Source organism: Pogoniulus pusillus, chromosome 5 (assembly GCF_015220805.1).
Source record: "Pogoniulus pusillus isolate bPogPus1 chromosome 5, bPogPus1.pri, whole genome shotgun sequence".
NCBI lineage: Eukaryota > Metazoa > Chordata > Aves > Piciformes > Lybiidae > Pogoniulus > Pogoniulus pusillus.
Window position 1 is genome coordinate 10,930,253 of NC_087268.1, and position 26,693 is coordinate 10,956,945.

Sequence of the window (26,693 nt, forward strand, 5' to 3'; positions counted from 1 at the left end):
GTGAGATGGGGGCTGGTCTCTTCTTCTTAGTATCAGATAATAAAACAAGAGAAAAAGGCCTGAAATTGTGTGTGGGGTGGGGTGAGAGGGACAATCGTTAGGTTGGATGTGAGGAAAAATTTCTTTCCTGCAAGTGTGGTCAGGCATTGAAACAGGCTGCCCAGGGAGGTGGTGGAGTCGCTGTCCTGTGAGGTGTTCAAGAAAAGTGTGGACTTAACACTTCAGAACATGGACTCGATGATCTTAGAGGTCTTTTCCAACCAAAATAATTCTACAATTCTGTATAGGGCTGATACTTCAATAGGAGCTGTGGCTAAGTAGCCATAAGTAACAGATTTATGGATGTGGTGCTGTATTACAATGGCGAAGCTTTGTTGAACATGTTTACCAAGGTACTTTGAGCTTTAATATATTGGGTTTTTTTGTGAAGTTTATTTATAATCTTTAATTTTTTATTGGCTATACTTAAATTTTGCCTATAAGGATTTTGGAGGTTTGTAGCAGGCTTATATATGTATAAAAAGTTAGTGTATTCATCCAAACATGTCATCAAACGTCTAAATTTCCTTCTTAGAAGGCCAGTTAGGGACAAACTGACTCTTTCTTCTATCTGACCGAATGCAAAGACATCCAGAATTTAGCTGGCAAGACTACTGAAGAAAAAAAGAGGGAGAATTTTAGGATTTTGGGGTGTGTGTCTTGCCTCTTAGTTCCCCAGTTGGATACAAGATACACTTTTCAAACGAGAAACATGTGAAATCTTGCCTAAACTCTAAACATTTAAATAAACAATGTTTCCATTTCCTGATGACTTCAATGCAAATTTTAGGATCTGAACGTTCCTAAAAGTCATCTTAATAGTCATAAATTTGTGTCAGAATAAAGTTTACAGTGCTGAGATTTTTCTGATAACCTTGAAGTTCTTAGCATACAAATCAAACTGAAGGGGAAGGAGGCTGCACAGTCGTCATTTCTGCTGGGTTTAATTTCCTTTTCCACAGGATTGTCTGGTTTTTCTTCAGTGTTTATTTCTTCAGTTTATGAGAAAGAAGGAAGCTAGCATAGGGCATCAAGAAATGCAAGTGAGATGAGAACAGTTGTGGTTGACTGAAATGGAAGAATAGTTCAAAGAAAACACAGTTCTGTTACCTGTAGCTTTATAGTATCTGTAGGACACGTCTCTCCCCAGATGTTGTGAATGTAATTTCCCAGCAATGTGCAAGAAGAAATGTGTGGACATGGCAGTTCAGGACATAGTCTAGTGGCCATGGTGGTGCTGAGTTAATGGCTAGACCTGATGGTCTTAGAGGTCTTTTCCAACCTTAATGTTTCTATGATTCTAGTTTTCTGTGGCCACTATGTCTACACAAGCTCTAGCTTTTAGCAGTCATGCTACCCAGCAGAAACGTTTCAGTGAGGAGTGCGAAAAGAGTGGTTAATGCTCTCTCCCTGCTCAGTCTCAGGGGTTTCTTCAAGTTGTGCCTCACAGCAGCCACTGTGTCAGGCTTTTATCCCAAGATCTGTGCAGTCAAAACCTACTGCAGAAGAGGAGTAGTTCTCAATTTTGATTTGTGCTTAAGCACTTTGACTCAGCCCACTTAGACTCTCATCTTAAGGTTTTATCTGTGACGTATCTCAGCTGTGTCTGTGTCTGCTTTGGGGTTCTTTTCAGTCTTAGTCACATATCTCAATATCTTCCAATATGGTAGCAATCCTATCAGAAAGGACTGTATTCAGTTGTTAAAAAGAATTAATTATTGAATGAACAGGAAAATGTGATTTTATTTATGACAATATAACTTTTATAGAACAGTTCTAGAAGGATTGAGATCTGTCTGTGTTCTGCACATTTGAACTGAGAAGCTAAAATGTCAAGGTTATGCTTGAAGAACAACTCACTGTTGCCAAAAACGAGACTAGATGATCTATGGTGTGAAACTTAAGTTTTTAAAATGGAATTTCTTATGTCCTTCCTGATCTTTTAGTTCTGAATTTCTGCATATTCTGTGGCATTTTAGCCATGTCTTCTTAGCAGAAAGGTTCAAATCATTAACATAATTTTGAATTTTTTCAGTGTGTTCACACTTTTGGTCTTCAGACACCAAACTGAAGAAAGAAGTGGTTGGGCACTGGAACGAGCAGCCTGGGGATTTGGTGGAATTCACAGTATCCCAGTATCACCAAGGTTGGAAGAGACCTCATAGATCATTGAGTCCAACCCTTTACCACAGAGCTCAAGGCTAGACCATGGCACCAAGTGCCACATCCAATCTTGCCTTGAACAGCTCCAGGGACGGCGACTCCACCACCTCCCCGGGCAGCCCATTCCAGTGTCCAATGACTCTCTCAGTGACGAAGAATTGCCACCCCTGGAGATGATTTAGTGGCCATGGTGGTCTTAGTTCGATGCTTGGACTTAATAATCTTAGAGGTCTTTTCCAACCAAACCAATTCTATGATTCTGTGATTTTGGTGTTCATTTTTAACATTTTTCTGGAGACATTTTTCTTAAACTGCTTCAGTCTTCCATGCATACTTCTTTCATATGTGTATATGAAGCTTAGAGATTTTGTAGCTGGATGTAAATGCTTTGAAGCTTGTACTATGCAATGGGAAACCTGATTATGAATTTAGACCACAGGTCTTGGTAACTGATGTGTGACCTGTGTTCTCTGTTCTCATGGACTCTTTTTTTCTCTTGTCAGTTCTTCAGATGTGAACATTTAAGTCGCTTAAAGTTTTCTGCCACAAGAAAGATCTTAGCTTCCCCATATTCAGGCAGGAATATGTTTTCCCATAGCAGTGGAAAATTATGATAGTGTCAAACTTTCAGAGAACAATTTATAGATTCTTCCTTCTGTCTGATGATGTGTGTTTTCTTTTCAAACAGCAGTTACAAAATCCCATGCCAGTTTCTCCCTCTCTCAGAGCCCCACCCTGCAATGAATCAGAAGTGCACCGTGTCTTTTTTTGGTCACAGGTCTTGGTGCAATCATCTGTTTCTATTGTTACTTATGATTAGGCTAGTTATGCTGTGCTACACATGGAGCAGTGCCCTCATTCTTATTTGGAAATGTAAATTGGTGACTAGAGTGAGTGCCCCATTACTGAGGGCAGTGCCTCACCATGAGCATATTTGGCCAGTGCTTCATCATCTGTGCTGGTCACTGCTTAGGTTCCAAACAGACTCTATGGTGTTGATGTTGATTTACAAGTGCCATAAATATTTGGAGACTTGGTAGCCTACAAAGAGCATTGACACTATGGTTAGAAATGCTGATCAGAGCTACTTCCAGGGTGGTTTTCCACAACTATTCTTTTGCAGGGAGGACATAGGGCCACAACCATTGCTTTTCCAACCCAAAAAGTGATAGAGAGTACTCATGTAGGAGAACATTGTTTGACTAAGTTTTTTTTCGTTCTCCCCAGACCCAAATTATGCACTAATAGTAGTGGTCCTCATGACAGTGTGCCTGAAGCAGTAAACAGACATCTTATTTGATTACAATTAGTAGTATTAAATGAGCCTCAGTTCTCTCTTGTGTTCCACCAGCATCAGTGGGGTTGCATGAGAAATGGTTATCACCTAGACCTTGCATCTGCTTGCAGATTCCACTAGGTGGAATAACTTAGAATTGCAGCACAAATCTAGAAATTTTTTCTCTGTTAACACTGAGTTGAAAGCTGTTTCTATTTTTACTTATTCTTAACACTGAATATTAATAATAATATTCACATTATTAATAATAATGTTCACATTAAGTTTTAAATCTTTAGGTTACCTGAATTCTACTAATTTATTTGCTTTAAGATAGTGTATTTTAACCTTCCATCATGCCCAAAAACTGTTGCAAAAATCTTTGAGTTTTTGACAAGAGTTTGTTTTCACAACATCTGTTGGAAGTTATGTACTGCAATGGTAGATATTTTTTTCCCATGTACAAGTGTGAGGTAATTAATCTGTGTGCATCACTTCAGTCTGTCTCTGTGCCTCAGTGATATTGATAGTGAGACTGTCCCACTTGAGTGCAATATAGAATAAGAATATGAATGTTTTGCTTGTGGGAGGTCTCTCTTACTCACCTACAGAACACTAGATACCCATGAAAAAGGTCAAATGTACACAGATCTGGCATCCATTTCACTACTTGCAAGGCATAGTCTCAGGCATATGTAATATATATGACACTGCCAGAAAGCTGAAAGGAAATGATTGCATTTGAGTACAATGCAATCTACAACAATAGTTCAGTGTGCATGAAATTAAAAACTGCTGGTAACACATGTAGAATAAATAAGTCAACAGTGTTTATTTGTACTCTAGTTTTCTGTAGAGATAAGGTCACGTTTCTTATCATATTTAATTGGCTTAATTAAGAAAACCAACAAATATTAATTATGCTCACTGTTGGAGAATATTGAGTTTTCCAGAGCTGGACATGCAATGTGTTGTTTTTCCAATGTGTGAATGTGTCAGAATTCGAGTACAGCAGTGTTACACTGACAATATACTAACACGTCATCTTTTAGCTGATGTAGTTCCTTCTCTGTGATGCCCTACCCCAGTTTTAAAGGCTTGCTGACTTGACCTACTCTGCTGTGTGCAGCAATTACTTTCATCTGGCACTTAAAGCAATTTAATTATTGTAACATATTAGGATTTAATGTGGGTGAAGGTTAGCATGAGGAGAAGGATTTGGGGGTGTTGGTTGATGAAAACCTCAACAGGAGCTGACAACGTGCACTTGCAGCCCAAAATGCAACCATGTGCTGGGCTGCATCAAAAGAAATGTGACCAGCAGGACAAGTGAGGTGATTCTCCCTCACTACTCTGCTCTTGTGAGACTCTAGCTGAGTGCTGCTTCCAGTTCTGGGGTCGCCAGAACAAGAAGGGCATCAGACTGTTGGAGTAGGTCCTGAGGTGGGCCACTAAGGTGATCAGAAGGCCAGAGCATCTCTCCAATTAGGACAGGCTGAGGAAATTTGGTCTGTCCAGCCTAAAGAAGAAAAGGCTTCAGGGAGACCTTATAGCTGCCTTCCAGTACCTGAAGGGGGCTTACAGGAAAGCTGGGGAAGGACTGTCTAAAAGGGCTTGTAGGGATAGGACAAGAGGTAACGGATTGAAGCTGGTAGAGGGTACATTTAGACTGGATTTTAGGAAGAATTTTTTTGCAGTGAGGGTGGTGAGATACTGGAGCAGGTTGCTCAGGAAGGTTATCAATGGTGTCTCTCTAGGGAGCAAGGTTAGACAGGAGCTTGAGCAACTTGGTCCCCACCAATGGCAAGGGACTGGGATTAGGTGATCTTTAAGGTCTGTTTCAACCCAAACCATTCTGTGATTCTGTGGATTTTGGTACACTTTCAGTGTGTTGTTTAGTCCATGCAATAACAGTGCATGGAAGGCTAAGAGTGTATGTAGAAGTACACAAGTCTCATCTGGTGAAGAGACACAGAGGGGTGATAATGCTAATATAAGAAATTGCAAACAAGTATTTATGGAGTGAAGGATTGGAAAAGTAGTTATTTGGATGGACAGAAAGATATGCTTGATTTATTTGTGTATGGGATTATTTTGGTTGGTTGGTTTGTGTTGGGTTTCCTTTCTTTTTTCTTTTCTTGGAGGTGCTATAAAGAAGAATTTGTGAGACTTGAATGTAGAAAGGCTCAGGTAGAAAATGTGCCTAGATATGAGAGGCTGAGTGACAAGCAATGTGATTCTGTTACCCCACTTTTAAGAACTTGGGTATTGGAAAATCCTAAGCACAAAGCCAGGGGAATGAGAATAAAAGACTGTTCTCTTCTGGTCTTATACAGTTGGGAATAATGGCAGATTTGTTGTTGTGGTGCTGGCAATGGCCATAGTAGACCTGAGCCATCAGCTTGAGGTGTTGTGAGGAGAAGCACAGAGAATGAATGGATAAAGACTTAAAGACTAAGACCTTTGGGGTCCTGTGAGCAGATCAGAGGTGAACAGTCAGAAGTTTCCAATTCAGCGTGTGCTGTGGAGACACTTAAAGAAATGAGTTTAGCTGGAGTCGTAGAAACTCTGTGTGGTTAAGATGGCAAAGAAGTGCTGAGAGCTCATTTGTGTTCAAGGCAGCCAAAAGATCAGCGACAGTGAAAGTGGATCTTAGTTCAGAGGTTTGCTCAAATGCAGGTTATTGAACCTTTAACAAAAGCGGCTTCAGGTGAACTTGGGGTGGAAGCCAGACTGAAATGATGCCTATGAAGAACCTGAAGGAAAGGGTCTCGTAGGGAGGAAGTCAAAGACTGCATTAGAAGCTGCAGGAGCCAGCAGAATCACTTTGATATCTTCAGAAATCAGCTGGACAAGAATCTGAGCAACCTGATCTGACTGTGAAGTTAACTCAGCAGGTTGGGCTGGAGATCTCCAGAGATCCCTTCTAACCTGTATAACTCAACAGGTTGTCATATTGAAACTGACCTTGAGAGGGGCAGCACTTGGAACAACAAGCACAGTTTTGTGGTTCTTTATTAGGTGAGAAAAACAGCAGTTGTGAGACTTTTGCATGTTAGGTTCCTTTTTTTTTTTTTGTGGTTGGTGAATGCTAATCTCTCAAATATGTGTAATAATAACAACTTCTATCTTAATACTGAAAATGCCCCTTAATGTTTTAAGAATATATGTCTGGTACAGTGGCTGAGGGAGCTGGGATTGTTTATCCTGGAGAAGAGGAGGCTCAGAGGTGACCTTATTGCTGTCTACAACTACCTGAGGGGTGGTTGTGGCCAGGAGGAGGTTGCTCTCTTCTCTCAGGTGGCCAGCACCAGAACGAGAGGACACAGCCTCAGGCTGTGCCAGGGGAGATTTAGGCTGGAGGTGAGGAGAAAGTTCTTCACTGAGAGAGTCATTGGACACTGGAATGGGCTGCCCAGGGAGGTGGTGGAGTCGCCGTCCCTGGGGCTGTTCAAGGCAAGGTTGGACGTAGCACTTGGTGCCATGGTCTAGCCTTGAGCTCTGTGGTAAAGGGTTGGACTTGATGATCTGTGAGGTCTCTTCCAATCCCTATAATACTGTGATACTGTGAATAGAGTTTAGTTGGCTGGCTTTTTGCTTGCATTGAGCATAGGGAGTAAGTTTCCTTTTAGGAAGTGCTAGGATTGTATCTAAACAGCTGTATTTTCTTCTTTGGACTGGCTTTGTGAGTGTGAATTGAGAATTAAAACAAAAACCTGTGCTGACTTTATTCCCTATAGTAAAACCCTACCATCTTAATAGATGATCCTTCATCTGGAAACCTTACATTTGCTAATTGCTGCTGTACCAATCTTCAAAGTTTTGTGCTAATATTGAAATTCCCATGAGCAGCACTTATTGGTAACTTTTACAAATAATAACCTTTTAAAAAAACTATTTACTTTGTTTATTAGCAACCTGCTGTTTTTTTCCTGTCCTACTGAACAGCATTCACTTAAGTGGTATACCTTCATAATCATAGAAGGTTTGGGTTGGAAAGAACCTTAAAGATTGTCTAGTTCCAACCCCCCTGCCATCATCAGGGACACCTTCCACTAGACCAGGTTGCTCAAAGTCCTGTCTAACTTGGTCTTGAACACCTCCTGGTAGGAGACAACCACAGCCCCCTTGGGCAACCTGTTCCAGTGTCTCACCACCTTAACTATAATGAATTTATTCCTAATACCAAAGCTAAATCTCCCCTCTTTCAGCTTAAAGCTATTTCCCCTTGTCCAGTTATTGCAAGCCCTCGTAAGAAGTCCCTCCCCAAATTGATTTGTCATTGCTTTATGCATAAAACTTGTCAGAGTTTGTTCATAATTCAAATGCAAAATTTACATCCTGAGAAGATCTAAATGTAGAAAGAGCAGGGCTTCAACTTTCTGAGTGTTTGTTGTTGTTATGGATTGTTAGGTTGGGGGTTTTTTTTGTGAGTGTGGTTTGGTGTTGGCCTTTTTTTTTATAGCAGGGAATTGCGTGGAGATCTTGATGACGACATTACTTGGCAAACCTTTTGGAATCAGCTCAACATGTGACATCACACCCCCTTAAGGTTTTCCACATAAAGTATGTCCTCCAAAGAAAATACAGAAATTGAGACTCAATCTGAAATCTATTATTACATCCTCTAAGGTCTCACAAAGCATCTCAAGGTTCCATACCCTCCCTCTCACCCTCCATGCTTTATTTTAACTAGGCCAGTAGACTAGATGTTGCAGATAACTGTGGTAAATGTTTTATAGTCTTCTTGGGGAGAATATGCATGAGGGGCAGGGAAGAAAGTTTTATGTCTGCAGTGCTTTCACAAGAAAAACGGGACTCTGATGCTTAGTCTTTCTTCATGTGCAACTGTTCAGGCTATGTGAGCATGTGTCTGATGTAACATTTTGCCACTTTTAGCAATTGTAATTGTTTAGCCCTGTCTCTAGGAGATGAGTGTCTCACAGTTTGGAAGAAACAGACAGCAGAGGGAAAAATCTTCCATTCATCACAGGTTTTGGTTCCTCATATGATGGTGTTTCACAAAGCTGGTTCTTAAAAAAGTCAGTTCTGTGCGTTGTGGGACACTTTGTCTGTGTTTTCTGTGTGTGCCTCTGCTTGCCTGTGTATCTATACATTTTTCTGGAAAGCAAAAGGGTTTTTACCCCAGCTTCATTAATTGCAAACAATAAATATGTCTGTGTACTCACAGTGTGTGCTGTTTTTCATAGACCTGTAGTAGAGAGGTGTAGTGCAAGGGCTGAATGCTGCCAAAAACCATGCAACATGATTTTAAGCAGGCGAAGCAGAACAAGAATTATCTATGCATAATGTGAGTTTAGAAGAGTCTTAGCGTTCTCACACCCAAACATTTCCATCTGGAAGCTGTTCCTAAGTGAAAGGAAACAGAGACCATATTCTCCTATCTTCTGAAGTAGCTGTCCAGGGCATAGGAAATTTTCTTCAATCTTGTTTCCCCCGGGATATATTCAGTTCTACTGCAGATTCGCAGAAGGCACAGTTTAAAGTGGCTTTTTGAAAGACAGTAAATGATACTAAATTCTTCTTAATCTGAGAATTGGTATTGCATACACAAACTGTGGTGCTTTTAGGTTACACTTAGAAGTTGGGATTTATGGGTATCAATCTTGATATGAGAACTTCATGTAGCTGTTATTTCCAAAGCCTTCTGGAAATTATCCTCTGCTTTTGCTCCCTTTCTCTGTACTTCAGTGGTCTTTCCAATACTTCATGTCAAGATTTTTCCTCATGTCTTTTTCTTCTGCTATCAAAGGCTGCATGCCTGATTTCATGTTCTGTTACTGTAGTGTACACCGAGCATCTTAAATATACTGAAAAGTTCACCTGCTTCATGTTGGTTTTAACTTTACACATTCTCTGTATTCTCTGTAGTGTAACTTACCTGCCATCCTGCAGCAGTGCTGAAAAATCTGCCAGCTTTTTGACCCACCTCACATGCTGGTGGAGGTGTAGACACTGCTGTTATTTAGGAGTAACTAGGCATGTTTTCACAGATCAACTCTCAAAATACAACTGCAAATATTTCTGATTTTTAGTGAACGCAGAATAAGAAAGCAGACAAGCCCTTAGATGTAATGGTAAATTGCAGATATTTCTTAGTACTATGGCAAGAGATAACCTTACCTTTCAAGTTCTTGCTCCAGTAGGTTTGTAAACTCATCACTCTTTTCCATGTATTTGCTGTGCTTCCTCTTCTCTTCCTCTAGTTCGTTCAGTGTCTGTCTGTGTGATTTTTCTACCATTAGAAGTTGTTCCAACATTCGTCTGTGAGTTTCTTTCTGTTTCTCCACAACTTTATCAAGCTACAAAAAAACAAACAACAAAAGCTCCTGAAGTCTTTTGAAACTCTTACTTGCTCAAGCTTTCATGAAAGATTTTAAGAGAGAATTAATAATACAATATGCATTTAGTAACCTAAGGGCCAGATCCTGTGGTATTTCTTTGGAAAGGGTTATTTGGTTCTGTCAGTTTAATTCCAACCAATTAGAAGAAAATAATTTAAAGGTATTATTTTGCAGGACTCTCAGTCACCTTCTGTTCCTTGTCTTGCCATTGCTGGCCTTCAGCAAACACTAATTAACAGATACTGTTCCTGGGACTGTGCATTTCTTATTGATCAAGAAAACCACATGTCTTGGCAGAAGAAGTCACCGCTTCCCAGAGTGGATGACTGACTTTTAGTTAAATAGAAATATCTGCCTCATTTATAGCTGCATAGAGAATGAGAGCATTGAATTATCCGGGGAAGATGGTAGGCAGGTAGATCAGAAAGCAGTTTTCCTCTGGTTTCACAGTAAATGCATGGTAGAAACCAAGGGTGGAAAACAATTTCATCTCCTGTGCTTAAACTCAGTGTGGCTCTGAGTTTCTAGAATAAGTAAATGCTAAATCTGTAAAATTTTGCAAGGATATTTATTTAACAGTGGCATTTCCTGCTTTGTTCCTCAAATTTCACCAGGGGCTTGCCTTGCAAGTGACACCTTTATATTACACTTGGAGTGTCAAAGTCTTTCCCCTTCCAAGTATTATTTTATAGTGATATTTTATTTTAGGTTTTGGTAAGAGTTTGTAGGGGTTTTTAATAACAACAGAGAGCCTCCTTTTAACCATAGTCTATTGTAGTAGGTCAAGCTGCTTTGCAGTGCTTTGCTCTATTAATAGGAAAGAATTCACAAATGGGCAGTGTGGGAAGCAAGGCTGGTTCTGGTTCTCCAGTTGTTCCCCACAAGGAATTCCATGTACCACAAGAAATGCTGGGGCTTCAGATTCTTAGGGCTGCTGCTTTTGGCCAAGGTTAGTTCCAGGGAATATGATTAATTATATTTTTTCTCATGTTTATTCACAGTCTGGCTTACAGAAGCGATGACACTATGAGCTTGAATACCTAAACATGAATTTCTTGAATGAGTGAGAATATCATCAATTTGTCCTCCAGCTTACCTCAGCTTCTTTTTAAGCTTTATATATTCTCTAATGCTTCTCCTAAACTATTGTTAACTTTTTTTGGCAACACTGCTATGAATAAAAAGGAACTATTGGCAAGACTTTGAAGATGAGATTTGAGTCTAGAAATGTGTACCATTTAAAAAATTGCCTGTTCTTTCTGCTTATGACGTTGCAGAGTGTCTTTGCTGCTGCAAAACAGCTGAACTTACTTGATGCATGATTAAAAAATGTAAAGAAACTCATGACTGTCCTTTTTGGCTATTTTGTGGTGCTCTTACAGCAGACTGTTAAGTTGTTTTTTTTTCTCTTTGTTCGCTCATGTTTCGCACACTTTAGTACCAGCAAGGTCAATGCTTTCTGTAATCATGATCCTGATGTAGGACCTCTCTTTGGAAGATATTTCTTACCTAAACCTTTACATATGCAAACTTTCTCTGTAAGCAAGAGCTACCTTAAACAGCATAAAGCTTTTGTCTGTGTTTTCTGTGTCTTTTGTAGAGTTTAGAAGCTGAATTGCCTTAAAAGGTCAAGTTGAAGAAAATTGGCCATTTTTAATTTCTCCACAGTCTCCTCTGGTGATCTTGGTATCACCTCTTTAAAGATTGTGCTGTCAGATGAAAAAGTGCTGTTCTCAGAAAAGAACCTGCCTCCTGCTTTGCGATGAAGTTTTGTTGCAGTGCTGCTTGCAACTATGGCCCTATCTTGCTTAAGCTGAAATGAACTTTGCATCATGCTTGCATGCTACTGCTTACTGGTCTTAGCTGTCAATGCAAGGTCAGATGGGGAAGAAGATAAAGATGTGAACTCCTAATTTCTTTTGTATGGATGGGGTTAGGAAAGTAAAGTAGGTTTGTTGAAGAGGGTTCACTGGAGGGCTGCTAAGGTGATCAGATGATGGGAACACCTCTCCTATGAGAACAGGTTGAATGAGTTGGATCTGTTAGGTCTGGGAAAGAAAAGGCTCTAGGGAGACCTTATAGCAGCCTTCCATTTCCTGAAGGGGACCTATAGGAAAGCTGGAAAGGGACTTTTGTACGGGCTTGTAGTGATAAGATATGGGGCAGTGATTTTAAAGTGGAGCAGGGAAGATTTAGGTTGAACCTTAGGAAAAAGTTATTTACTGTGAGAGTGGTGAGACATTGGAACAAGTTGCCCACACAACTTATGGATGCTTATCCCTGGTGGTGTTTAAGACCAGGCTGCATGAGACTCTGAGCAGCCTGGTCTAGTGAGAGGTGCCTCTATCCATGGCAGAGGGGATAGAACTAGATAATCTTTAAGATTCCTTTCAACTCAAGCCATTCTATGATTCTGTGATGGTTCTATGAATTGTATGGATTGGATGAGCACAACAAAATTATATGTTAAGAATCTGAGGGGATGTATAGATTGCTATATTAAGAAAATACAAAAAAATCTGTCTACAAGCTGATCATACATCAAATGACTCTTATTTCCAGACATAAATGTCTGGTGGAGATGAGGGTTAATCATCAACACATACCACATTAACCAAACAGTCCTGATTCTGCACTGCTGAGTGTGATGAATATGGGACTACCAGCAGCATTTTATTACTTCAGTGTATTTTGTTTGGTCTGGAAGACTTGTTAAATGGCTGCAAGAGGTTGATTCAAGCAGTGTGTACCAAGAAGAAAGGTAGTAACTGGAGGTTTTTGGTTTGCAATTCTCAGTGAGCAATGCCAGTGCCTTTCACTTCACGGTTGTGCTTATGTCAGTGTTGAGATGAGCAGTTTGGATTACAAACCAGTATTTGGAGTGGGCATGGTGGTGAATCAAAGAATGTGAAAATGAATAAAAGAGTAGTAGTGTGCTGGGGAGAGACATGCTTTCATGAGATAGTAATAAACAAGTAAGTAAAATGCTGCATGAAAGCTGTTCTCACACTGCAGTTCTCTCCTGGTGCTCGGATTAGGAGATGCATTTAGGTTTTCTTTTCAAGATCATTGCCAAATCCATTCTACTGTGAGTGTTCCCAGCTGGCACATGGCTGTTGCAAAAGGGGACGTGGTGAAGAGAGACAGCTTGGGATTCTACTCAGAAGAGAGCCTGTCTCCTGGTAGAGGAGAAGATAGATTTGGAGAGGTAGCAGATCTTACATCACAATGCAGACACTTGAAATCTGCATGTCAGCTGCATAATGGCCATGGGCATTTGGCCTTGTCGTACTCGTGTGTGTTATTGTACAGCATGCTTCTTCCTCCACGCACGGCCAAGCAGAGCAGATTCTGCAGCAGGATTGCTGCAGTTCTGTGTGGTTTGTTTGGAAGCTCTGTTGTGTCCTACAAGATAAGGGCAATTCCCAGGGAAGCACATTTGACTTTTGCATTTTCCTTGTGATATGTTGTGTATGACTCCTGTGTCTACAACACAGAAGAGAGAGAAGCTGTGTGGACCCCTGCTAGTGTGACCCCTGAAGAAATACCCAGTTATGCACACCTGTTTTTTCATCATATACAGGTCTTGGCTAAAACTCAATAAACAGAGGACTAATAAGCAGCAGCATAAAATGTCTTCTGTTGAAAATTAGAATGATAAAACTTCAATTAATTTGTTGGTTTGTTCTTGCTAACCATATGGGCTTTTTGCTAGAATTAATATTTGAACATACTGTATAAGAGAATGGAAAATAAGGAGCATGGTCTTACATAAGTGTGAATAGTTTGGCAAGCTAAACATTCAGGGGAATACATTTTGTTCACCAACTTGTGTCTGAAGCCAGTCTAGGATGGTGTGTCTCATGTCATTAACATTGGAACAGAACTTTTCATCTTTCTCTTTTTAGACTGTTTAGTATTTGGTGCTGTGCCAGAATAAAATCCAAGTTAGTTATGTTTCTTGATCCTAAGTTTGGTGCAATATTACTCCTATTAATATTACCCTCATGGACATTGTTTTTAAATGTATAATCCTGAGTACAGGATTACTAGAGATAATAGGAGCAGTGTCTTACGTGTCTTTTTCAGTGCTACCTGAGCCAAATTTCCATGCAAATGTGTTGGTCTGTTTTTATTGAATGCCATGGTGCCAATGTTCTTGTTTCAGTCTCTTCCTATGACTCAAGTTATTGTTAACACAAGTTATTGTGTCCTGCAGCTGTTGTTGAAAACTTGTGATCAGCACTTTTAAGATATTGTGAAGATGCGACCAGTTATACTTTGTTAAAATGCTGATGAGGATTCATCTTTCCATGAGTTCATTGGCATTGGGATTTGATAAATTGATTGAATTTGCATTGTCCTTGATGGATGAAAACTATAGACTTTCCTCTAGTTTCACTGCCTTCAGAGATGTAGTAAGTACCATCCATCAAGTGTCAAACAGTGAGGCAAGATACTTTTTTATCTTTGACTGTTATTAGAAGCCAGAGAGAGTTAGAAACCAGAATTGGCTTTCTAATTCCACGGAAGTTTTAAACACGAGAAAGACACCATAAATTATGCAGTGTTTCTGAAAGATCTCTTTTCCTACATCACCTTGTCTAATATATTTTTTTAATTATTTAAAGAAAAAAAGTTGTTTGTTTTGTTTTAGTCTGGGAAAAATGGTTCTTCTGATATTATTCTGTATTTTCTGGAATCTTGAATGCTACTTGTTTTCTGTTTGAGAGAAGGGACAATTCATCTGAATCCAGATTTTTTTTTCTATGAGTAACTGACTACATTTATAAACCATTTCAGGCCTATTTTCTTTTATACCTCTTTAAACACAAAATAATGTATTCTTGATTGTGAGGAACAGAAGTAAGCTTGTCTGACACTTGTTAGGTGGCAGAAAGAAATAAATGTAAATTGAATTTATATTTTAAAAAACTCTTACTTCAAAAAAACCCCAACAAAACAGTTTCCTCGTAGCCAAGGGAGATAGTGTGTCACACACAGAGATTCTTCAAAGTAAGATGTATTACTACTGCTTTCTGTTTTGCTGCATTTCTTCCCCTATGAATCCTGTTCCTAATGAGTAAAACTGTCCAATCATCAAATGTTCTTTGTACATTATTAACCAGTTTTGCCAAGAAACTTAATAAAGTTTAGCATAGATTGTGAGAGAAGGTTAAAGGATCAATACTCTTACAGATGCCTTCTGAAATTCACTTTACTGTTCAACTGAGTTTTGGGAAGATCCTCTCTGTTCAGAGCTAGAAGGCTGAATTGTGAAGAGTGAGACACATGCCCTAGAGGAACTGGTTTAGCAGAGGTTTTGTAGGCAGATACGAACATAGATTGTCTTGGTGGCAGAAGGGAATTTTAAATAGAGCATTCCCACACTTTGTGGCTGGATCTATTTCTCACTTGTTTGTTATAAACATCCAAACAAACCTAAATGAATCTCTGACTTTATTTGTTGGGGTTTTGAAAGTGTATTTGGGAGAATTTTCAAACTGGAATTATGGAATGCCTGCTGATTTTGGTTTATCAAGATAAGATACACAAAGTGCCAGGGGCTCCTCTATCCTTTCAGTCCTTCTCAGGTTGTTTACCTTTACCTTTTGGCTTTGCTGAATCCGGTGGCGTTAGAAATCCTTTCTCTTCTAGTAAGTGTAAGAAGGAAGAAGTGTGTATAAGCTTATGTAAAATAGCAAGCTGAATTTATATTTTCAGCTTTTTGTTTGATTTCTCTTCAAATTATTTCCATTTATGCCCAGAGTTTCTATGACATAATGCCACAATGTTTTGAAACAAATTAATCTCCGCAGTTGAACTTGATCTATTTCAGATTGTAGCCATAGCTTTTAAACTTTGACCTTCTGGAATTAGGATTGACCTGTTTCCTGACATAGTTTTCTTTGAAATTAATTCTGTATCCTTGTCCATTTCTGTTCAGAAAGAATCATAGAATCATAGAATCAACCAGGTTGGAAGAGACCTCCAAGATCATCCAGTCCAACCTAGCACCCAGCCCTATCCAGTCAACCAGACCATGAATTAGACAAAATTATGCCTATGTTTTAAAGCCCCTAGCATGCAGTATAAGTGAGGCTCATTAGGGACCTGTTTGATTTAGGAACCCCACTGAACTCAAGACTTTGTGCTTGTCTCAGTGATGCTCATATTAAGTTCTGGGTTTAGAGCTTGTTTGCTTTTCTCCCTGAAGTCAGTGAGATACTTTCTGTTGGATTTGGTGTGAATGATGTCTAAATATCAGTTATATGCTTGTACCTCTCCCATGGGCTTTTCGTAGATATCTTCTTGCCATTGCTCAGTCTTTGTTTGAATAGCATCTCGCTGGAGGGCCTCTAACACCTTCTTGGGAGTGACAAAGCCATATTGTGCCTCAAGCAAAGACAAGTCAATTTTTTCAGCCTTAAGTACACCTATAACTTCATCTTGAGCCTGCAGAAACACAAAGTAAGGTTTAATTTTGTTAAACAGTGTGCATTTGCTTACAAATTAAATTTCTACTTCTGATTTCACAACAAATAGAAAACTTGTTTAAATAAAGCTGTGTATGTAAAGTGCCTCAAAATATCATGAAGACAGCTAAAAAGCCTGAGGGAAATACTGGTCTTCCAGTATTTTATTAGTTTCACATGAACCCCAACATCTTCAGAGCCCTCATCAGTGCTGATTAGATGGTATTGCTGCTTCTGGACCAGTGTGTAGCATTCACAACACCAAATTTCAGGAGAAAGTGTGACTTGTGTCAGGGCAAAATGTTAGAGTGGTTTGAATACTGTGTTCAGTTTTGAGCCCTTCACTATGAGAAGGATATTGAGGTGCTGGAGTGCATCCAGAGAAGGGCAACAAAGCTGTCTGGCAATGGGTCAAGAGAACAGAAATTAAGAAGAACAGTGAAGCAGTGGAGGGAACTGGGATTGTTTAGTCTGGAGAAGAGCCTGAGACAGACCTCATTGCTCTCTACAACTTCCCAAAAGGTGATGGGAGTGAGGTGAGAGTCAGTCTCTTCTCCCTAGTGTCAGATCATGGGACAAGAGGAAATGGCTTCAAATTTCTTTTTTAATCTATTTTATTGCTGCGAGAGTGATCAGGCATTGGAAGAGGCTGCCTAGGGAGGTGGTGGAGTCACCATTCCTGGAGGTGTTCAAGAAGCATGGGGGCGTGACAACCAGGGACACAGTTTAATGGCTGTGATATTGTTAGGTCAGTGGTTGAGCTCAATGATCTAAGAAAGAGGTGTTTTCAAACCAAAACAGTCCCATGATTTTGTAGTTTAAACCTGCTTGGGGTCATCTGTTTTTTGTTGTTACGCTGAGCTAGTTTGAGTGGTGAGTGTGGTGAGGTGTGTGGTGCAGGGGATGTGACCCTTTGCAACATACATTCCAAAGCCATGCAGTAATGGCAGTCCTTGAAAATAAGATTAATTGCCTTCGAAGATGGCAGTGGAGTCCTGTGTGCAGGTATATGTATGTGCATGCAGGGGTGAGACCATGCCTCATGTTTTTATACCCTTGAGGATGTGCACATGCTTGTGTGCGTGCCCTTAGGTAGTAAGTAGCCTTGCAGCATCAAGTGTTTTGGAAGTAACTACTGTAAAGATATTCTCAATTTGTGAGGGAAGACAATACTAATTAAAAGATGATGATTAAATGAAGTTGGTGTTACCTGGTTTCCAAAAATCGTGGCTTTTTCAGGAATTACACCCTAACAATGTGCATTATACTTTCTCTTTTTAAATGGCAATATGTTTCCTTAATCTTACAAAATGTCCAAGGACTTCCTGCTACCAAAGAGTAGAGACAATGTATTGTGAGGTATGTTCTCAGTAAGTTTTCCCCTGTATGTGTTTCAGAAATTGCACAAGCTGGCAGGTGCCCATACCTGCTCCCTATCCTATGGTATTGATAGCTCTCTAATTCTATGCACCACTAGGTCTCTGCAGTGTTTATTCTTTCTGCTCTTTGAATAAAACAGAGCAAAACACAAAAAACATTCCTTTGCTATAGATACTAGCTGCTACACATGAAATTGGAGGGGACAGAGTACCTTCAGTGAATATTGTATGAGTTGTGTGAAAATCTCTCGTGAGAATATCTGAATACACAAATGTTTCCACTGAAGAGAGTGGGTTAGATCACCATCTCCCCTAGGGCTGAGTCTGTCTTTTTTTCCCTGCATCCTCTGGTGGTGGAGGTTGCCCTCTGCCTCTGTTATGGTGACATAACTACATGAACTGTCTCAAACATCCATTGTCTGCAGTGACCTTGGTTAAAAACAAAGCAAAGTACATGCTAATCCTAGAAGGATAGACTAGAAAGAGAGGAAATCAGAAAGAGGGATGTATCAGGAGAAGGTAACACTTCTGACTGCTCTTAACTGGAGCACTTCTGTATCTTCGTTTGTTGACTGTTTAAAAATATAAAATAATCTGGGTTTGTTTTCTAACCCTTAATCATTGTAGAACAAACCCAGAAGAGTGATCTTTGTGCATCTTAAATGTTCTGGAATTGCAGAGTTGAAAGTTAATTATGGTTGGATCGACGACTTATCTTCAGAGATTTGACTTAGTGTCACAGGTGGTGGAAAATTAGGGACAAAAAAAATCAGTCATAATACATACTTTGGAATGCTGGATATGAAACATCCATAGGATTGTTTTCCAGCTTTCATTTGACTGTCTTCCAGCTTTATATCTCAAGAACTGAAGTGTTTATGTTTATATATGTATTTATATTAAACAAGTGTAATGAAGTGTGCGTGTGTATAATATAAATAGATATATATAAATATGTACACAAACTTCTCTTTCTAGAGAGAAATGTTTTGATGGAGTATGAATTTTCATCTAAATATTCTGCAAACAGGGAAATGATTCTGTTTGCACAATGAAATGTACCATAGAAGTTTGCCTTGTACCTACCCTTAGAGACTGATACGTCTGTCAAATACTCATATTGCATGTTTGTTCTGGTAAGTGTTTATGAATTATTATGTAAATAGGTACTTATATGTTAAGAATGGAACTAGCCAGGTATGTCTAGGTAATAAGCTCTGAAACTTTTGGTACACCCATTTATGCCCCTTTGGGCACTGCCTGGGAGCAGTTTTAGGTGACCATCACTACTTATGTGCAATCAGCCTGCCATAGAAATATTCTCCCTGTGCACTGGAAATCTGGTTCCCACTTCCTGAAATTATGTTTGACCAGGTTAGGCATAATTTTCCACTTGGCAGCTGACTCCTTTTGCAGATAGAAAAATGCTTGCTCTTCAAAATCCACTGAGCTAAATGGGGTTTGATGCTTGAAACTTCATATTATGGGAAATAAAATGGGTATTTTGATTTTTTGTTAGAATGCTGTTGAGTGAGTTAATTACTGTGACCTGAGACATGCTGATTTATAGGGAATAATATTCATGACTTCATAGGAGAGTAGAAATAAGAAATAATTAACACATTTTCAATGTCTCTGATATATTCTCTACAGGGGTTTTGCAGTGGCAAATGTGTTGTATTCAAAGTTCTTATTATCAGGCAGCACAAAAGGAAAGTTGTGTGAGTTCTCTGCTTTCAGTTACATGGTCCTTCACAGTGGATCATGAATGTTTTTAGTGTGACAGAGGTACATTGTGAATAAATTCTATTTGCATTTGAGGGTGGTGTAAAGATCACTTTTTCTGGCTGATAGCTGGCATGGAGGAAGTGTGTTTGTGTCTGGAAAATGAAATAAGAAAATACATCACCTGTAATTCACCCTCGAGGACACTAAGAAGAAACAGCAAGTCATCACGAGAGAGGTCCTCTCTTTTCTTGAAAGAACTTGTTTGTTTTTTCTCTGCTTTAGGACTTCTTAGGATGGTACTAGCTTGGGCTGAATCCTCTTTCTCTTTTGGCCTTCTTTGCACATTTCCTTTCCCACTATAACCAACTTCTTCTTTACGGTGGTCTTTTGGTCTTTGCTGGCTCAGTTTTGGTCTGGTTGGGCTTTCTGTGCTGTTACTTCTGGAACGCATGGTTTCTCTCTCTGAAGCTGAAGGAAGGTGGGGAAAAAAAGAATAGCTTCAACTAACAAAGACTATAAAATTAATACAATAATGTATGGTTAGTATTGTTCCCTTCAGACTGTCAGTTTTCCCACCCACACAAAGCTGTTTGTTTGACAAAAGCTGACTGAGTTGTGTAAGGCAACAGGACTGGGCTGTGATCCTTGCCAAATGCCTATAGTGAAATAGATCATAACCAATCTTATGTATTTCTAACTATTCTCTGCTCAACATCTGCAAAGGCAGCAACTTCAGCAGCAGTGCTGTGCACATCATTGCAGACTGTTCTGCTCCCCTTAAGATGCAGGACCTATCTCTCACCTTTCATGTAGACTGTTATTGTGACAAGGAGATTTTCACTAGGAAGACCTTTCGTTTGCAATTTCATAGCATCCCCGCCCTTACTGTACAGCCATGGTTTATTTACCTTTCCAAGGGAAAGTATGAAAGCAGTCCTCCACTAACAGGAATGATGCAGTTGCATTCCCTGTGTTTTGCAAAATGTAGAGGTTAGCACATCCAGACTGCAAAGGGTCAGCCCCACGGTAAACACTTCCTCACCACCACCACACCCCTCGCCAAACTGCCTTGATGTAATCGTCTTGCATGTGTCCCCCATCCTGATAGCCATGTAGTACTTAAACCTTACTGTTTCTTTAGTGCTGGACTCTAGCACTCTAGAGGTGTAAGTACCTGGCCAAAGGGAGACTTACCCTAAGTAGGCCCCTTTGAAGTGCCACTGTGAAGTAAACATAGTTTAATGCCTTTTCAGATAAATGACTAACACTGTGTAAATATTGATTAACCTCAGGAACTCTGTTTTGCTTATCGCTACTCAGATTAAAGTATGAATGGGTTACAGTTCACCTCTACAGGAAAGCTGTAGTCATGGACACTGTCTAACAGACAAAAGCCTGAACATGTGATTCAAAGGTGAAAGCAAACATGTTCCAAATACAAATAAGGCACATATTTTCTTCTTAAACCACGAAGCTTAATTGCTGAAAAGTCCAGATAATTGTTATGGCCCATGGCAGGCAGAGGATGATTGTACTGCTCCTTTTTGTCACAAATCTGTGGCTAATAAAGTTCTTTCAGAGCTCCCACTTCTACCACATTCAGACTAGCTCCTAAAGAGTATTACTACTTTGGAAGAAGATTGTTGGCTTCCTTTAAGTGTAAAATGCTTGGTGCCCCCTTGCCTTTTACATACAGTTAGTGGCTAGTGTTCATGAGATCAAGTGCAGGAGTTGTGAGTTAAATAAGATAACCTGAACACACTCTCAAATCTTCTATTCACTTTGATGGAGCAAATACAGGACACTATGAAATGCATGAGCAGTCCAAGAGGTCCTTGCATTTTCCCCTCATGTATACTGGGTGCAGCAGCAGTCTCTCATCAGGCTACTGTCAAACTTGTTGACAAATGTCCATATAGCATTCCTTATGGAAGGGGAGACAAACCAGGGCATAAGGAAGACCTTTGTATGTTTTCAAGGTTTTTTGAGTTGTCTATGTGTGGCACCAGAATCCTGAAGTATGAAGGAGAATACTCTCAGTGGTCCTACCAAGAAGGACACCCTGGCTATATTCTCTTGCACTGTACACATGCTCTTGACTGCAAGGCCACACACTACACACAGTTTTCACAGCTGCACAAGACAAAATGTGACTGCCTTTAATGTTGTGCCTACTTTTTGATCAGTTAGATCAGTTCTTATTGCACTGGCAAAATGCACTTCCCTGACAGGAACAGCTGACCTGCCAAATAGGTTACCCTCCTATGGAGGTAGCACTTGCAGCATTCCAGAGTAGATTTTTCTTCTTTTCTTGTTGGGCTGAGTTGCTGTGTATAGTTTAGCTGCATTCTCTTCTGGCATTTCTGAATGCCAGTGTGTACAATCGAATCTGATAATACAAATATTTATCAGATTTAGCAATTAACATGCTATTTGTAATGTTAATAAGATCCCTACTCAGTCTTCTCTGCAGGCTTAACAGCCCCAGGTCTTTCAGTCTTTCCTCAAAAGACAGATGTTCAGTGCCTTAGTCACCCTCATAGCCCTCCGTTGGACTCCCTCTAGTATTTCCCTGTCCCTCCTGAACATAAGAAACATGAACAAAAGAAACAAGGATACTTGTCAACATTCTCATATGGTGCTTTACATTCCATCTAGGTAATATCTTCTTTCATAAAAAATAAAAGAGAACCTAAACATTGAAAGAGACCATCCAGATCATCAAGTTGTGTCTCCTGAAATCACATCCCACCACACAGTGGGTGCTAAATAGAGCTTAGTTTACTGAAGTTTGCTAATTGAAAAGCACAGGACCTGTGTTCTGCACTGTTGTGCCTCCCTTCACCTTACGAGGTGTCTGTTTCACTGAAGATTTTGCAGTGGTATCTTGCTTCAAGTCACAGGGTGATGGTTCAGTGCAGCAACAGAACAAGGGGACACAGTCTCAAGTTGTGCCTAGGGAAGTATAGGCTGGATGTCAGGAGGAAGTTCTTCCCAGAGAGAGTGATTGGCATTGGAATGGGCTGCCCAGGGAGGTGGTGGAGTCACCGTCCCTGGAGGTGTTCAAGAAGAGCCTGGCTGAGGCACTTAGTGCCATGGTCTAGTTGATTGGATAGGGCTGGGTAATAGGTTGGCCTGGATGATCTTAGAGGTCTTATCCAACCTGGTTGATTCTGATTCTATGAACTTGTTAGGCTGGTTCCAAATTAAAAAAATGAGTTAAGGGTAGGTTACTTTGAAACGTTCTGGTAGATCGAATTATTGCAAGTAACATACTCAGTGAAGTGTGAATCTATTCTCAGTGTTCATGTTCTTGGTCTTCTTATAGTTTGTTTTTTGTTCCATTTTTTTGAAGAGCTTGCTCATCTCAGAACAAGTGTGCTGTCAGTCTGCATACAAAAGAGGAATTTTCCTCTCATTGGTGATGAACAAGTAATAATGAGGGAACAAAATATGCTTTTCTGAAGAGCCAGATGAATAAATGACCAAATGTTTCTATGATGTTAATTTGTTCTCCACCCTCTCGATCATATTTTGAAGGAGATGAAGTTGTATTTGTCTCTTTGGCATCAGTGAACAAGCAGGTGGTTCAGAAGTCCATATGCTTTTTGTGGGAAAGACTGAATTACCCTTCAGAGATGACTTCACCACAGACACCATAGGGCTTTCAGAGAGATACTTTTTTTTTCTTGGTTTATTTTTCCCTTTTGTATTTTCTCTTTAGTAAATGATTGGCATATTGTCATGGATTGAGTTGGACCTGCTGCAGTTATTCATACCATACTCCAATCTTCAAAAAGGGTAAGAAGGATGACCCAGGTAACTGTAGACTGGTCAGCCTCACCTCCATCCCCAGAAAGATAATGGAGCAGCTTATCTTCAGCCCTGTGCTTAGCCATATCGAGGACAAGGTTATTGGGAGCAGTCAGCATGGTTTTACAAAGGGGAAGTCATGTTTGACCAAACTGATAACCTTCTATGAGGATGTAACCAGGTGGATAGATGATGGAAGAGCAGTGGATGTGCTCTACTTTGATTTCAGTAAAGCATTTGACACTGTCTCCCACAACATACTCATAGCTAGACTGAGGAGCTGTGGTCTGGGGGCTGGAGTAGTGAGGTGGATTGGGAACTGGTTAAAGGAAAAAAGTCAGAGAGTTGTGATCAATGGGACAGAGTCTAGCTGGAGGCCTGTAACTACTGGAGTTCCCCATGGGTTGGTACTGGGACCAGTATTATTCAATGTATTCATTAACGACCTGGATGAGAGCATGGACTTCACTGTCAGCAAGTTTGCTGACAACACCAAGCTAGGTGGAGTGGCTCACACACTAGAGAGTTGTTATGGCCTGTGGACCAGCAATTGAGCCACGCTGAACTGTGGGAGAAGATGAAAAAACCTTTATCTTAATTGGAATCACCTATCTAGACTTCTCAAGCCTTTTCTAGAACCAGTTCCTTCTGAAAGCATGTGTTTAAGACTTCCATCCCTTCCCTGAGTGGGAATCACAGAATCACAGAACTTTAGAGGTTGGAAGGGACCTCCAGAGATTGAGTCCAACCTTCCTGCCAAGGCAGGATCACCTAGGGTAGTTTGCACAGGAATACATCTAGGTGGGCTTTGAAAGTCTCCTTTGTGGTAGATCTGCACGACTTCCACAAATGCAGCACTTCCTTTTGGGTAGATTGCTTCAGTGTTTTCCTCAAAAATGTTTTCAGTGGCTTCACTCCAGAGGGATGCTCTGTTGTATCAGCATTTGGGCTGTGCTCTTATTCACACTAGACTCTTTGCGCTGTTTTGGTGCATAGACTGGGCAGTAAATGATGAGGAAACTTCTTTTCTTCAATGGGTTTTTCACCCAGAGACTCTGGGATGTTTCCATCCTGGCATGGAAACTGTAAGATTACACTATCTGGGGACAATGATTCAAATGTGTAACCTGTTGGCAAGTAGAGTTGTGGGGAGTCAAGCAGGGGAATTAAAATAGATTAGCAGCTATTCTGTTTTCCTTCTTGCAGGATCTTGTCAAATGTTGGTCTTTTAGGCCCTTGGGGATCCTGTAAGAATAGCAATTACTCAAATGGGAAAAAAAATGGAGTTCAAAAGAAGCTGTAGACACTCCCCAGACAAAAATAGTGCATGGTTGACAGTTGTATGTTAATTTTTTTTTTATGTTCACATCACCACTTGTCAAATTTCTCATCCCTTGGAGTTAGGGAGCCCATCCTGAGACAGTAAGATGCCTTTTGGACTGGGTTAAAAGAGTTACTACATTATTCTGGTGATGGGAAAGGTACTGTGAAATTTTAACCATCTGTGGTCTTCTCCCTCTTCCAATCCTGCAGTGTTTTGTACATATCCAGTGATTGTCCATTTAGAGTGTAAGCTCACAGCTATGTTTAGAAGGCTGCATCTGTGTGGGAAGTTTTCTACACCTCCTTTTGGAGAAAGTATCTGTGTCAGTTGTCTGTTGTGTCAGTATTGGAGTCCAAACTTGTAATCTGGTCTTCACTTTTGAAATGTCTTTAAGTACATAAACGTACACACACACCCTTCACAGGACTTTGTGCTTGGAAGCAGAGAAAAGAGGCTGTCCCATGCGGTCCTATTTGTGCTTCTGAGCTCAACTAAGGCCCTTTTGGTCAGGCGTTGGAATAGGCTGCCCAGGGAGGTGGTGGAGTCACTGTTACTGAGGTGTTCAAGAAATGTGTGGACCTGGCACTTGAAGATGTGGTTTATTCACCATGGTGGTCTTAGATTGACAGTTGATTTGATAATCTCAGAGTTTTTTTCCAACCAAAACAATTCTATGATTGTAGGTAGATTAACTGATCTTAGCCCATCTCCTGTTGAGGCTCAGATGGTATTTACTCAGGTACTGGAACTCATACTGTGGGTGTTAAAAGCCATAATAGGACCTATAGTCCTCTGCCTGATAGCATAAGCTGCTTGCTTGGAACATACTTGATTTTTTTATATTGGGAAAATATAGTTAGAAATTATCTTCTTCAGACATGGTAATCCTTGTTCTATACAAATTCTTCAGACAGTCCCTGAAACCAAGTAGTGTGTGTGCTAACTAGATCGCTTCATGCTGATCCATGTGAAAATCAAGAGGTTTGGCTCCCTTCTGTATCGCATTTCTTTGGGAAAACTGTCTAGCTGTTCTGGAATCTGAAAGGAAGACCAGGATTTCACAGAGTTTCCAGCTTAGAAATCAGTACTTTGAGACATTTCTGACATGTGCTGATTTTTCCACTATACCTTAGGACAACTTCTGACTGGAGCTAATGCACAAAGACACTCCCATACCATTTTCCTCCTGCTAAACCCTTCTTCTGACTCCTTCACAGTAATTCAGCTCTCCTAGTTTGTGGAGCAGATGATAGTCTTAGAAAATTACAGTATATTTATTACTTTGTCTGGATGCAGTTTATGTAGCAAATAGGTTAGACAGAGTAAATTCGTTGGAGGTGATCTGTATTCTCAGTGGAGTGTTACACATGCCACAAGGTCATAGTGTGCAGCTAAAGTTTTAGTTGAAGTGGAAGAAAGATTCTGAAGCTTTGTTTCTCATAGCTTCCATATGCTGCTGCCGAGCAACACCACCAGCATAATCCTGTGTTTTCATGGGTTCAAAAGACTGAGGAGGAATCAAAATTAAAATAGCTGGAATTTCTGTAACATTCTACTGCTGGCAGTTGAGAGCTGTGGGGAATTTTGTGCTGTTATGCTGAATTCCTTCTGAGAGATTAATATGGGGAATTTTTTCCTCTGTCTGCTTCCCAGGATTTAGGGGATTTTTTTTCTTTTCAAAGTAAAATGTATAATACTCACTTTGTAATTAGACATTGAAAGTGGAGTATTTATAAGGATTTGCACAAGAGAGGTGGTTTTTTTTTTTGGTACATGTGAAAAAAACGTTACTATAATGTCAGGTAGATCTAAGTGTTTGTAAAGGTAACCGCTGCAGTACCTTATTAACTACTTCTTTTTCTGAGTGTAACGAAATGAATTAATCTTACAGCTGTCTGCATGACAGATTCTTATTGGTAAAGTACACTGAAATGAAGCTTAGCTGCTCCAATTTAAATTCTATCAATTTGCTTTCCAAGTGTAGAAATTTCTCATTTTGTGAGCATAAGAAACAGTTAAAGCTGTTTAATACAGCATTTGTGTTTTCATATTTATTATTCAACTGCTCTAGTTTTGACTCCAGTGTATAATTACTCTGTAATTGCTGCATTATCAAAACAAGAATGGGAA

At 40.0% G+C, this 26,693-nt stretch overlaps 1 protein-coding gene across 4 annotated transcripts in view; it reads right to left on the minus strand.

The window, feature by feature from the left end:
* The window catches only part of FILIP1L (filamin A interacting protein 1 like), a 243,585-nt gene that overhangs the window by 75,458 nt on the left and 141,434 nt on the right, over positions 1 to 26,693 (minus strand). For all 4 annotated transcript variants that reach the window (XM_064143194.1, XM_064143197.1, XM_064143195.1 and 1 more), the window contains 3 exons: positions 19,608 to 19,894; positions 16,126 to 16,299; positions 9,623 to 9,801 (listed from right to left, as the gene is read on the minus strand). In XM_064143194.1, the coding sequence (XP_063999264.1) occupies positions 9,623 to 9,801; positions 16,126 to 16,299; positions 19,608 to 19,877 (623 nt within the window). In that variant the 5' untranslated portion in view covers positions 19,878 to 19,894. The remainder of the gene's footprint in view (positions 1 to 9,622; positions 9,802 to 16,125; positions 16,300 to 19,607; positions 19,895 to 26,693) is intronic.